This window comes from Salmo salar, chromosome ssa16 (genome assembly GCF_905237065.1).
Source record: "Salmo salar chromosome ssa16, Ssal_v3.1, whole genome shotgun sequence".
NCBI lineage: Eukaryota > Metazoa > Chordata > Actinopteri > Salmoniformes > Salmonidae > Salmo > Salmo salar.
In genome coordinates this window covers 74,458,281-74,471,463 of record NC_059457.1, presented here as the reverse complement: position 1 = coordinate 74,471,463, position 13,183 = coordinate 74,458,281, and the positions used below count along the sequence as shown (strand labels likewise).

The 13,183-nt window shown below is 44.7% G+C and overlaps 2 protein-coding genes across 3 annotated transcripts; one reads left to right on the top strand and one right to left on the bottom strand.

The window, feature by feature from the left end:
* Positions 1–1,200: 1,200 nt before the first annotated feature.
* On the bottom strand, positions 1,201–2,530 carry lipt1 (lipoyltransferase 1). The gene has a single exon (XM_014150614.2). The coding sequence runs from the start codon at positions 2,361–2,363 to the stop codon at positions 1,224–1,226; it is 1,140 nt and encodes a 379-aa protein (XP_014006089.1). The 5' UTR covers positions 2,364–2,530; the 3' UTR covers positions 1,201–1,223.
* A 570-nt stretch (positions 2,531–3,100) lies between these two features.
* On the top strand, positions 3,101–12,268 carry LOC106574623 (testis-specific gene 10 protein). 2 transcript variants are annotated; one of them, XM_014150613.2, is made up of 20 exons: positions 3,101–3,362; positions 3,845–4,058; positions 4,176–4,241; positions 4,363–4,519; positions 4,603–4,811; positions 5,698–5,853; positions 5,976–6,161; positions 6,302–6,379; positions 6,509–6,660; positions 6,823–6,938; positions 7,091–7,245; positions 7,411–7,466; positions 7,623–7,791; positions 8,190–8,300; positions 8,736–8,921; positions 9,143–9,310; positions 10,962–11,143; positions 11,328–11,432; positions 11,552–11,704; positions 11,863–12,268. In XM_014150613.2, the coding sequence occupies exons 5-20, from the start codon at positions 4,731–4,733 to the stop codon at positions 11,891–11,893; spliced, it is 2,085 nt and encodes a 694-aa protein (XP_014006088.1). In that variant the 5' UTR covers positions 3,101–3,362; positions 3,845–4,058; positions 4,176–4,241; positions 4,363–4,519; positions 4,603–4,730; the 3' UTR covers positions 11,894–12,268. The 2 variants fall into 2 exon arrangements, with proteins under 2 accessions (XP_014006088.1, XP_045553749.1); XM_045697793.1 differs by having other exon boundaries at positions 4,176–4,519.
* Positions 12,269–13,183: the final 915 nt, after the last annotated feature.

Genomic DNA, 13,183 nt, shown 5'->3' with positions numbered 1-13,183 from the left:
CGCAGGTATAATGGAGTAACACATTATTATTATTATTATTATTATTGTTGTTAGGTATAATGGAGTAACACATTATTATTATTATTTGTTGTGACAGGTGCAGAGAAATGTGTTGTTTTACAGGGTTAGCCAGTAGTACGGCACCCTATGGGAAAATTATGGTTAAGTACCTTGCTCAAGGGTACATCGACAGATTTTTCACCTTGTCGGTTCAGGTATTCAAACGAATAACCTTTCAGTTACTGGTCCAACACTAACCGCTAGGCCAAAGATTTTTTATAATCAACCCAAGATAGACAGCTGCATGTCATTTCCAATGAAAGCAAATGAATCACAGTGGGCACTGGGCAGAACAAGCAACCTATGGGCAGAGCCAAGCATGGGCTAGCGAGATCCTATTGGCATGTTCTAGGATGTACTTGCATATTTCAGTTAGGGAACGCCACTCTGTGAAGTGTGCATGTGAAATAAGTCAATTGGCATTTCGCCCTTACACTCCTTCTAATCAAAGCTATTTTTTACAACTTTGGCAAAGGGTAAAGTCTACAAAACTTAGTCTACTCTGTTCGTAACAGATTTTAGTTTTGGGAACAGAAAACTATTGGGATCAAATGTTTAGTTGATGACAAAATTTGCAGAATGTCAGCCAAAATCCATATCGCTCCATCTTCCCCCACTGCCCGCCACTGGGCTTCCTCTCATCACTTGTTTTTCGATTCAGAGGATCACTGGTTCGAGCCCAGTATGGGGCAGTCGGACAGTGGATGAAGCTAAGTTGTTAGCAGCACACTGCCCCCAATTACAGAGGCAGCATTTATTGCACTCCGGAAAAGGATGTAACCTATTTTCTAAAGGGTATATTTAAGAAATAAGGCCAGAGGGGGTATGGTATATGGCCAATATACCACGGCTAAGGGCTGTTCTTATGCACAACGCAATACTGAGTGCCAAGATACAGTCCTTAGTCGTGGTATATTGGCCATATACCACAAACCCCCGAGGTGCCTTATTGCTATTATAAACTGGTTACCAGCGTAACTAGATGTTTATGCAGAATTTGAGCAACGGAAATACTTTGTGTGCATATAAAGTCAGAGTCTACAGATAACTTTCTAGAACGGCCATACAGAGAGCACCCCTTCCCTTGGTCGAGATATTGGTGATTAAACTATCCCAATAACAAAACACTGGACAACTCAGTATGTCATGCAGCAGTACTTTATTCACATCATGAAGACAACTCTTCGGCACAGATTATACATCTTCCTTTCAAGTTCTTTATTCTGTGGGATTGTCCTCAGCAATTCTGCTGCGATTACTGATGTCTCGTAGGGACATAATTTCCCACCTACCAGGTGTATGGAGAACTCTCGAGACAACTCCACAGGTAGCCAGTCTGAGGGAACCTCAATGTCACAAGATTCTATAATGCCATTCTTGATGTCCATGTTTAGAGTTGCATTGCAGATAGACGTGTCATTCTTCAACTCAAAAGTCGTACAGATACTGAACTTAGGAGTCCTTCCAAATGTCCACTCCCATGCCAACAGTTCACGGGCCATTCTTTGGATACCAGGCAAGGACAGCTCATCACTTGGGTCCACAAGTGTTACAGGGCTGCTGAAACCAAACTCTGTGTTGTACTGGGATGCCACTGAATCCATGATAGTGTCACAGTCCAACGTCGGGTCCTCATCCAGCAGGTTTTTCACAGGGGATGGCACGCTTTGCGTTGCATTGCTCTTGATGCCCTGGCAGGTTGGTTTCAGCACCGCGGACAGCAGTGCCCTGTCAGCTGAACACAGCAGAGTGCAGTGATGGTAAGCTGCTGTCCTTCCCAATTTAGCAGCGGTTCCTGAAATCTTGTGGTGGCCATTCAGCAAGATGTCAAACCTCTCTGTTGCACGTACATCCATGTCTGGCCTGAGTCCTTTAAGAGCACTTGTCACGACTTGGAGATTCCTGTGACGGTCATAGTTTTTCTTGGACGTGAAGAAAGTCAAATTGACATTTCCTAAATCGTGGAATACAGTCCCGCCCCCACTGCGTCGCCTGGCGAGCGGTATCCCTTTCTGTCTCATGACCTGAAGGTTGCACTCTTGCCACGGGTTCTGATGTCTCCCTATCACCACCGCTGGGGCATTCCTCCATAAGAAGAGCATACTCCGGTTTTGGAGGTCAACATGATCGTGTATCCAGTCCTCCAATGCTAAGTTTTCAAATATGTCTGTTGACAAAGATTTGAGGATAAGTCCTGACTTACCAGTCTCGTCAATGACAGCTGACAATGTGCTCTTGGCTCGAGCCGATCGAAAACACACTTGGGATTGTGCGCACAAAGTCGAGAATGTTTTTAAAATCATCGCACCTCTATCTGTCGTTTCTTCTGTGCATCTGAAAATAGTTTATCACTTTTGTGGAATGAAACTTTTCCAAATACATGAATGGAAACGTTCAGAGTGAATACGTTTTGAGGTCGAATTCGTTTTTACACATACTTCCGCTTTTCTTCCTCTTATTTTCTTAAAGGCACGGTTTATTTACCCTTGTTGTAACACTGCCACCTGCTGTGCTGGAGCGATATTGACTCCCTTGTTGCTCAAGTGATTTTCGATGCTGGTTTTACAGCGCCACCAAGCGGTTTAATTCGTATATTGAGTCAAAAAGGATTTACCAGTTCTTGAGGGGCTGGGTTGGATTTTAAATATTATTTTTGGCTTCTTTTTCAAAATCAACAAACTAACAGGTTAACACTTGCCCCTCTACAAAAGCAGGCACAAAAGGCTCACTATATGGAAGTTTCATGTACTGCAGAGGGACAACAGCTAGGCTCCCACCAAACAGATTGACAGTGCAATTTATTATAGTAGACTACTTTTTAATCCTGACAAAGGCAAAATAACTGATTTATTTGAAGCCTGGGGTGCATTCCTTTTATTTTAAAATGGTAGCATAAATGACATAGAATACTGCAATGCATTTAGCAATGCAGTCAAGTCAGTCATTTTGATGCATAATACTTTTGCATTTAGACTTGGAATTACACTAGGCTAACATTATCTTCCGCCAACATTATCAGCACCTGTTGTCAGTGTGTGGTTGAGTACCGGGTATACTACGTTGTCAAGGTAACGGACGCACACTGTGAAGAAAAGGCCTTTGCTGATTGGCTTGCAAGCTTGTGACATCTCGAATTACGATCGAATCCTGACATCTGATTGGTCAGACCGTTTATCCCATATGAAAGCGGTTTAGGAGCGGTTCAGGGTTTACAACAGCAAACCCCAGTGATTTATCCAGATAACCTCACGTAACTATTTGCTAGCTACGGCTATAACAGCTATAACTATTTCATCCATAAAGTAAGTTGAAGATCTCTCTCTCTCTCAACCATGATTTGTTTTTGTTTGCATCTAATGTTTTACTTAGACAAGCAGTAGCTTTAGCCTAATTCTATTTAAGTGTTTAACGAGCAATCTTGCCATAATAAAATCAGTATAGCTTTCGACAATTCAAGGCTAGCGTAGGTAGCAAGATTGCTGTGTTTTGGAAGACACTACTTTGCAAACTAGCAACCTTTTGAAATCCAATACAGTGCTGTTTATAATACATTCATAATCAGTAGCTCGATTAAAATCACCTGTTCGCCAAATAAGGAACTTTAATGCAATGTTTTGGTGAGCAAGGTCAAATTTGAATATGCTTGGTTACCATGACAACGTAAATTGTTTAGAACAGAGCGTCATAAATCAGGCACTCCTGTTAGTTTTCTGTCAGCTTGATACAGACACATTTTCTTATTTTATTCATTTTCACCTAATCCCCATTGCCCTTCCTGTGTCAGGCTGCAGAGGTTAGTGTGGCTGGTGTGCAGGCTGAGGAGGTGCAGCTTCAGCAGGGGGTGAGGGGAGAAGAGGGGGGAGGAGGACGTGGAGGAGCTGTCGTTGGGGAACCAGCAGGAGCCAGGCCATATCAGTACACCAACTCAGCTGCAGGAAGAGCAGGACCAGCAGGGCCCCACACTGGAGACAACAGAGGACCACACGCAGCATGCAGAGGTAGACTTGAAACCATACTGTGTGCCTAAGAGGGGATGCGATGTGAATACTGAACACAATGGATGAGTGAATGTCTGATTGAATCAATGCAAGATTTCTTGGGGTCTGGTTTTGTAGAGCATCATCGAAAACCTGCAGAGGAAGATCACGTCACTAGAGGGCGCTATCACCAAAGTGACACCTGTAAGACCACGACTGATACCACTATATTGCATACTAATTCAACAGGCATAAAGAAAATAGTATAATCAATAGCCTACATTTACCATCCACCCTGGCGTCTGGGTTCTGGGCTATGTCTCAGGATAGCGAGTCGGCAGACACTGAACCAATAGAACTTGAGACCCAGCTGAACCCCACAGTAGAGCAGAGTCAGGAGCAGGACCTGCAGGCCTTACTGGACCAGTTGCACCAGGAGAGAGACAGTCTGAACAGACTGGTGCAGAAGCTCAGCCTGACAGGTGAGTTACTCTGGGGCTGGACTGAGAGGGTAGTGGAGAACGAGATGCCAGAATGTGATGTAACACTGTTGGCTATCCTACAGAGAGAGAGCAGGTCCTGTACACAGAGCCAGACGGCAGGGGGAAACGTGGCTCTCGTCTGGACAGCTTCTTGCGGAGCGTGGAGGAGGAGAGGGACTACTACAGACAGGAAGCAGACAACCTGAGGAGGATGCTGAGGGACAGGTGCTCCTGTAGCCCCTGTCGGAGGCCCCTCCAGAGCCGCAGCCCCACCCGCCAGTCCCCTGTCAAGGTAAAGGAATGGCTGTCTAATATTAACTACAAATGTAAATAGGGATTTGTTACACCACTTCAGTGTTATAAATGCCGCTATATATCAATTTTCAGAAATGTTGGTAAATTAGCTTTTATTGCTTAAAGAAATGATGGAAAAGATTGGTGTGTTTTTTCACTATCTAATCATGGCATGGGGTTGTTCACTGACAGACATATATTTGTTTAAAATATATTACTTGATGGTTTCATTTCAGAGAGACAAATAATCATATTTTTTATGACTGCTATATATCCGGCTCCCTCTCAGAGAAATAAGTCGTACTGCTAGGTTTCACACAGTCAAATGTAATACATGGTAACATTTTTAATAAAGAACTGTAGAAATGATACATTTGTGACATCAATATACAATTAAACAATTAAATACAAATGAATTCAGTAAGAGATCTGTGAAACATTTACATTTTAGTCGTTTAGCAGATGCTCTCATCCAGAGTGACTTAAAGTAAGTGCGTTATTCTTAAGGTAGCTAGGTGAGACAACCACATATCACAGTCAAATATACAGGATTCGAACATTCCATTCCAGCGAAACAATATAGCGTTTAGCAAAAAAAACACATTTTCATACACACTAAAATCTATTAATTAAACATCTGAGAACAGTAATATTTTTCACACACATGAAGGTACCCATAAGCAATCATTTCTGATGAAAAAATACAAATGTGAAAAATTGGTGGACATGGCATTTTGGAAAAATCTTCAAATATTACTTTTTCCATATTAATCAAGAAAAAATCTAATTTCTGACCAGTGTCTCCTAGACTGCGAGCACTTTGTCATGATACTAATGTAACAGCTGATGTACTCTTTAGAAATCTGACTTCCTGTTTTGGGCAGGGGGGAAGCTATGATTCTGAGCTGATGAGGGTCTTGAGAGAGCGGGACGAGATGCAGAACATGCTGGATAAGTATGAGCGCCACCTGTCAGAGATCCAGGCCAACGTGAAAGTTCTGACTGCCGACAGAGACAAGACCAGCATGCACCACCAGCAGGCCAGTACCATTCTTAAAGGGATAGTTAACTCCAACAAAACACATTTTGTCCGACTTTTTCTTCTCTCAGTTCCAAATGAATGGGAAATAATTTTGCTGATAACAATCCCATTCCTCATCAGGCCCAGCAGGAGATAGCGTCGCTGCGTCGCGAGGTACTGAAATCCAAGTCGTCGCGTGCATCTAAGAGCAGTGTCACTGTGTCAGCTCAGAGCATCCTGAAGCGCGTGGAGGCGGAGAGAGACGAAGCCAAGGTCGACCTCCACCGTATGAGCACAGAGAGGGACAGTCTGAGGGAGAGACTCAAGGTCAATATATTAACCAGATTGGACAATAATCTACTTCTGAGTGTTCCAGCATGGCCATCTATTGACTACCAATGAAAGTGTGTGTGTGTGTGTGTATCCAGCTGAGGGAAAGTGTCTATGTGTGTGTTGCGTGTTGTCAGATCTGTCAGGAGACAGCCATCAGTGAGAGGGCTCATCTGGAGCAGAGGGTGGAGGACCTGCAGACAGCCATTCTCACTGTGAGTGAGGAGGAGAAAACCTCCATAGAAACACAATGACTAGAACAGACACACTATTTAAATGTCCTCAGTTTGGAATGGAATGTTCGTTCTGCTAATTGCATTTCATGGTGATTCTCCTTGCTGTAGCTGGAGCATGAGCGGGGGGACCAGAAGAGCCGTCTTGCCCTGATGAGGGAGTCCATGATGGGGCTAGAGGAGGAGGTCCACAGCCTGGGCAGGAAGCTGACCGCTGCTGAGGACGAACACAGCAGGACCAGGAACGAGTGTGTCATGCTGAGGTAAGCAAGGAACCAGCACTGATGTATGAAGTCATGTGGTTGGGGATTCACTTCCTGCATCAGCCACATACTGGACACGTGTGGGAACTGTTACTTCTATAGCGTCCATTTAATCCCTTTTATAGCATCCTTTTAAGTGTGTGCGCGCACGTGTGTGTTCAGACTGTCCAACAATGAGACACAGAACGCCCTGAGTGACAGCCAGCGCAGACTGACCTCCCGCATCGGAGAACTCCAGAACTCCCAGGAGAGGAACAAACTGCTGGACGAGAAGAACGGTGAGGAGACAAGGTCTGCCTCTGTGTGTGTGTGTGTGTGTGTGTGTGTGTGTGTGTGTGTGTGTGTGTGTGTGTGTGTGTGTGTGTGTGTGTGTGTGTGTGTGTGGTGTGTGTAATAACCTTACCAAACTGAGCCTTATCTGTTGTGTCAGACTCTCTACTGAGGCAGATGTCTGGTCTAAGAGAGGAGGTGAGCAGTCTACAGTCCACCATCACTGACCTGGACCAGAGGAGAGACTCCCTGCAGGAGCAGCTGGAGAACCAGACTGACCTCCTTAACTCAGCCCACAACCAGCTGGACGACAAAGTAATCAACTGAACACTAACTACACACACAGCCAATTGTACCTGCCAGCCACTATGTTTAGGAAGTTGAAATGCCCACTTGAATATCACCTCATGAGATGTGACACATTGGTCTAATATCAGTGATTGGGTGATGGTCTGTTTGTTTCCATGTGTTTTTCTTCAGGAGAAAACCATCAGGAACCTCAGGTTGTCCATAGAGGATCTGGAGACATCAGCAGAGTGAGTCTGAGTTGTCCAGTTCCACAAAGCTTCACACAGCAGCATCAGATGCCAAGTCACCATACTAAGGTTCACTCAGAGACGCATACGGATGCACCACCTGTGTAAGTTAACCTCTAAACTCTGACCCCTGGCTGTGACCTTTCTGTTCCCCAGGAGCGTTCGTGAGGCGCTGGCAGGGCGGGAGAGGGAGCTGGAGGCTTTGAGGAGGAGGCTGGGGGATGCGGGTGAGGAGCTGGAGGCTTTGGCCAAGGTGAAGGATTCCACCCTGAGGGAGAATGCTCAACTCCGAGAGGAACTGGACACGAGCCGTCTCAACAGCCAGGTCAGATACAGCACTTTCTGACCAAACCAGGAGCACAATTATTCTGTTTTAACTTTGAAATGATCAACCTTTTAGGGCTCATATTATTTAGGGAGGATGGTATGTAGCCTGGTATCTGTCTCTGTTCAGCTATTACATTCCACTCCTTGTACTCTGTGTCATTTGCCAAGTGACAGGAGTGGCAAGGATTGGAATGTTAGCTAAAAAGACTGGAACCCAGACTAGATGCCATGGGCTCATGGTCCAGAATAATTTTTTATCCCAGGTGATTGGTTAGGGCAAACAGTAGTAGAAAACACTAGGACTCCATATTATTCATGATATACCAAACCTCATGGCCATTATCTCTTTAGAATCTCACCAACACTTTGTAAGGTCTAGTTTGTTTTGCTGTCCAGGCCCTGGAGCTGAAGTCTGAGGACTCTGCCCAGGAGGTGCATGAGCTGCAGAGGAAGGTACAGGACTATGTGGCTGACATCTCCCGCATCGAGAACCTGCTGTCCACCAAGGTACCCTCTGCTGGCACTGTGAATGGATGATATTTCAATCGGTGATCTGTTAGTTATGTCTTGTCAAACTAATTATCACTCATCCAGAGTAGCTATGGCTTCGTTTACACAGGCAGCCCAATTCTGATATTTAGCCCAAACATTGTCAAAAGAGCTGATCTGATTGGTTAAAATACCTATTAGTGGAAAAATAATCCGAATTGGGGTTCTGTGTAAACGCAGCCTTTGAGTTCCAGATCAATTCCTTTTTGAAAATGTTTTTTTTTTCCTTTCCTCCTTGTGCTTACTGTTAGCGGCAATCAACGTTTTCAGACTGGAGTTGGGTAGGGATTGATAGCCAAGACCTTTTCACTTGCACTGTTTCATTGTGGAGCTAAACAAATAATCCAAATGTGTGTGTGTGTGTGTGTGTGTGTGTGTGTGTGTGTCCACCAGGAGTGGGAGTGCAGGGAGCACCAGGAGGCTCGGCGGCGTGGGTCGGCCCAGGCCGAGAGCTGGGAGGGGCAGGCGCGGCAGGCGGAGGGGAGCATCAGCGAGCTGAGGCTGGAGCTGATGACCTCAGACATGGAGAGACGCAGACTCAGGGAGAAGGTGGAGGCTCTGGAGGCCAGTCTGCAGGAGGTCTGTCTAACCTCACTGTCTCTATCATTAGGGATTATCACTGGTTACACACTGGGTCATATTCATTAGGCACCAAACGGACTGAAACAGGGTGGGACTACCTGAAGTTGTCCAATAACAAAAGCTCATTTTAGTTTTCTGTTGTAAAAGGTTTTGCGACGTTTTACCATGTTGTGCGTAATGAAGACGACCCTGGACTCCTATAGTTGTGTGTATCCTAGGCGTTGTCTGCAGAGCGGAGCTGCAGCAGCCAGGTGTCTCAGCTCAACAGGAGTCTGCTGCACACTGAGGAGCAGTGGAGACAGGCCCAGGGGGAACACACCGCCACTCAGGCTGACCTGGAGAAGACCAGGGAGCTCTGTGTCAAACTGGACGCCAGCAAGGAGGCTGTGAGTCATGGAGGGGATGGTGTCTGTGCGTGTGCGCATACACTACCGGTCAAATTTTTTAACACCTACTCATTCAAGGGTTTTTCTTTATTTTTACTATTTTCTACATTGTAGAATAATAGTGGAGACATCAAAACTATGAAATAACACATATGGAATCATGTAGTAACCAAAAAAGTATTAAACAAATCTAAATATATTTGAGATTCTTCAAATAGCCACCCTTTGCCTTGATGACAGCTTTGCACACTCTTGGCATTCTCCCAACCAGCTTCATGAGGTAGTCACCTGGAATGCATTTCAATTAACAGGTGTGCCTTCTTAAAAGTTAATATGTGGGATTTATTTCCTCCTTAATGCGTTTGAGACAATCAGTTGTATTGTGACAAGGTATGGGTGGTATACAGAAGATAGCCCTATTTGGTAAAAGACCAAGTCCATATTATAGCAAGAACAGCTCAAATAAGCAAAGAGAAACAACAGTCCATCATTACTTTAAGACATGAAGGTCAGTCAATACGGAAAATGTCAAGAACTTTGAAAGTTTCTTCAAGTGCAGTCACAAAATCCATCAAGCGCTATGATGAAACTGGCTTTCATGAGGACCGCCACAGGATAGAAGACCCAGAGTTACCTCTGCTGCAAAGGATAAGTTCATTAGAGTTACCAGCCTCAGAAATTGCAGCCCAAATAAATGCTTCACAGAGTTCAACTAACAGACACATCTCAACATCAACTGTTCAGAGGAGACTGCGTGAATCAGGCCTTCATGGTAGAATTGCTGTAAAGAAGCCACTACTAAAGGACACCAATAAGAAGAAGAGACTTGGTTGGACCCAGAAACACGAGCAATGGACATTAGACCGGTGGAAATCTGTCCTTTGGTCTGATGAGTCCAAATTGGAGATTTTTGGCTCCAACCACCATGTCTTTGTGAGACGTAGTGTGGGTGAAAGATGATCTCCGAATGTGTATTTCCCACCATAAAGCATGGAGGAGGAGGTGTTATGGTGTGGGGGTGCTTTGCTGGTGACACTGTCTGTGATTTATTTAGAATTCAAGGCACACTTAACCAGCATGGCTACCACAGCATTCTACAACGATACGCCATCCCATCTGGTTTGCGCTTAGTGGGATTATCATTTGTTTTTCAACAGGACAATGACCCAACATACCTCCAGGCTGTGTAAGGTCTATTTTACCAAGAAGGAGAGTGATGGAGTGCTGCATCAGATGACCTGGCCTCCACAATCTCCTGACCTCACATTGAGATAGTTTGGAATGAGTCAGACCGCAGAGTGAAGGAAAAGCAGCCAACAAGTGCTCAGCATATGTGGAAAATCCTTCAAGACTGTTGGAAAAGCATTCCAGGTGAAGCTGGTTGAGAGAATGCCAAGAGGGTGCAAAGCTGTCATCAAGGCAAAGGGTGGCTATTTGAAGAATCTAAAATCTAAAATATATTTTGATTTATTTAACACTGTTTTGGTTACTACATTATTCCATATGTGTTATTTCATAGTTTCAATGTCTTTACTATTATTCTACAAGGTAGAAAATAGTAAAAAAAAAAAGAAAAACCTTGAATGAGTAGGTGTTCTGAAACTTTTGACTGGTAGTGTATGTCAACATGTTGATGTGTGTGTGCTTGTAGGTGCAGTGTGAGCTGGAGCTGCTCAGGAAGCAGCTGTCCAGTGAGCGTCTGAGCATGAAGAGCCTGGAATCCGTGCTGGTGTCCACCAGGGAGAAGGAGCTACACCGACAGCTCAGCTCCCAGGAGAGACACACCGAGATCCAGCTGCTCAGGGACAAACTCACCGCGGCCGACAGCAAGGCGTGAGCAGACACTTGGTCGCTGTTGGAAGGGTTTCTGATTTGTTCGGTTGCCTGTTTTGACAGCTTCACTCTTTGTTTCCCTCCCTCTCTTTTCATCTATCCACCTCCAACTCAATTCTCTCTCTCTCTACGTTTCGTTCTGTCGCTCTCTCCCTCTCTCTCTCTCTCTCGCTCTCTCTCTCAGGAGCTCTCAGAGTAGAGAGGTGGCTACATTGAGTACTCGTTCAGCACAGCTAGAGGCTGACCTGGACATGACCAAAAGACAGCTAGCTACTGAGCGGTTTGAGAGGTCTGTCTGTCTGTCTGTCTGTCTGTCTGTCTGTCTGTCTGTCTGTCTGTCTGTCTGTCTGTCTGTCTCTCCTTGCTTGTCGTAAAGGCTTAGCTTGTGCTTTACTCTCTCTCTCGTAGGGAGAGGGCAGTGCAGGAGCTGCGTCGTCAGGGTCTGTCGTCATCGTCCTCTGGCCTGCATCCCTCCTCCCCTCGCCAGCGTCGCTCCCTCAGCCCCAGCAGGCCCCTGTGGTCCACCCCAGACCACCTGGCCAGAGAGAGATCCCCAGAGAGGTGGGCCCCCTCCCTGAACACCTCACATTGAATACAACACACATATATTTCTACATCTCTGTGTGTGTGTGTGTGTGTGTGTGTGTGTGTGTGTGTGTGTGTGTGTGTGTGTGTGTGTGTGTGTGTGTGTGTGTGTGTGTGTGTGTGTGTGGTGACAGGAGCCTGGGGTTCAAGGACCTCTACGACTGAACAGATCTCCCTCAGGAGGAAAGACAACATTCTCTCTAGTCCTCACTATGCTATGATGTCATTCTTCAACTCAAACCCTGTGATGTCATGATCAGGACCTCCGGTTCAGAACAACCCTCCTTGACCGGAAATAGTTTCTACAAGTGTTATCTCAAATGTATTTTTTATTACATTTTACAAATGAACTGACATCACTGTGTTTGGTTGTGTGTATTGATCTGTAAAATGATCTGTAAAACCATTCAGTATATTTTTGATGAAGATTTGATTCAAATGAAATACAGCTAAAAGAGGGAAATTATGTTCCTTCATTAATGTATTCTATTTTTTGTAAGATGTCTGAGAGAAGAGCTTTAATATAAATAATGATTCTCGTTCTGGTTTACTTTTCAGTCATAAGTCAGCTGAACCTTGCAGAATGTTACTATAGGCTACATGTTCAACTGGCCACTCAGTCTGTCTCTTCCCCTGGGATGCTTTGTTCTCTAAATCAGAGATGGGAGACTGGTGGTCCGCGGATCAATTTACAAAATGTGTTATTTTGATGTATTGTTGCCGGGGTCTCAACTTACTGTTGAGAGTTAGAATAGTAGAAGGTGCAATTGTGCATCAGCAGTTTGTCTCTTGTAATGTCAGTCACTGATGGTCACTCAATTAGCCCGTCAGCAAATTTGAGTTATGATTGGTAAATTAGTCGAGCCATCTAAACTTATAGTAATCATGGTCAAATTACCGACTGGGGGCCCAGGTTGATATTGTTATTCACTTTCACTCAGATATCATATTAAAAACTGCAATTATTTCTCTCCAACCTATGGCAAAATTCATAGAATTGCAGGAAATTAGCTGTAACACTGCACATTTTTCTCTGCCGCATTGCATGATGAGTAGAATTGCATGAAATTAGCCTAGTGGTTAGAGTGTTGGGCCAGTAACCGAAAGGTTGCTGCATCGAATCCCCAAGCTGACAAGGTAAAAATCTGCCATTCTGCCCCTGAACAAGGCAGTTAACCCACTGTTCCCCGGTAGGCCTTCATTGTAAATAAGAATTTGTTCTTAACTGACTTGCCTAGTTAAATAAAGGTTAAATACCTTTTTTTAATAAAATATGCAATTTCTAAATCTTCTCTCAGCCCAATGGCAACTTGATTTAAAACTGCAACATTTTCTCTACGCCCCATGGCAAAATGTGTAGAACTGCAGGAAATTAACTAAAACAGAAATGTTTTCTCTCTGCTGCCACTAAAATGTTTTGCTCGCAAGGGCCCCCAAAGTGCTATGGCCGGCTCT

Bases quoted from the DNA above. Each gene is read 5' to 3' on its own strand.
- LOC106574623 (XM_045697793.1), top strand. From the start codon at position 4,354: ATGTCTCAGGATAGCGAGTCGGCAGACACTGAACCAATAGAACTTGAG. The intron at 5,854-5,975 runs GCCAGTACCATT...ATTCCTCATCAG, and splicing joins CCAGCATGCACCACCAGCAG to GCCCAGCAGGAGATAGCGTC. The intron at 6,939-7,090 runs GTGAGGAGACAA...CTGTTGTGTCAG, and splicing joins ACTGCTGGACGAGAAGAACG to ACTCTCTACTGAGGCAGATG.
- lipt1 (XM_014150614.2), bottom strand. From the start codon at position 2,363: ATGATTTTAAAAACATTCTCGACTTTGTGCGCACAATCCCAAGTGTGT.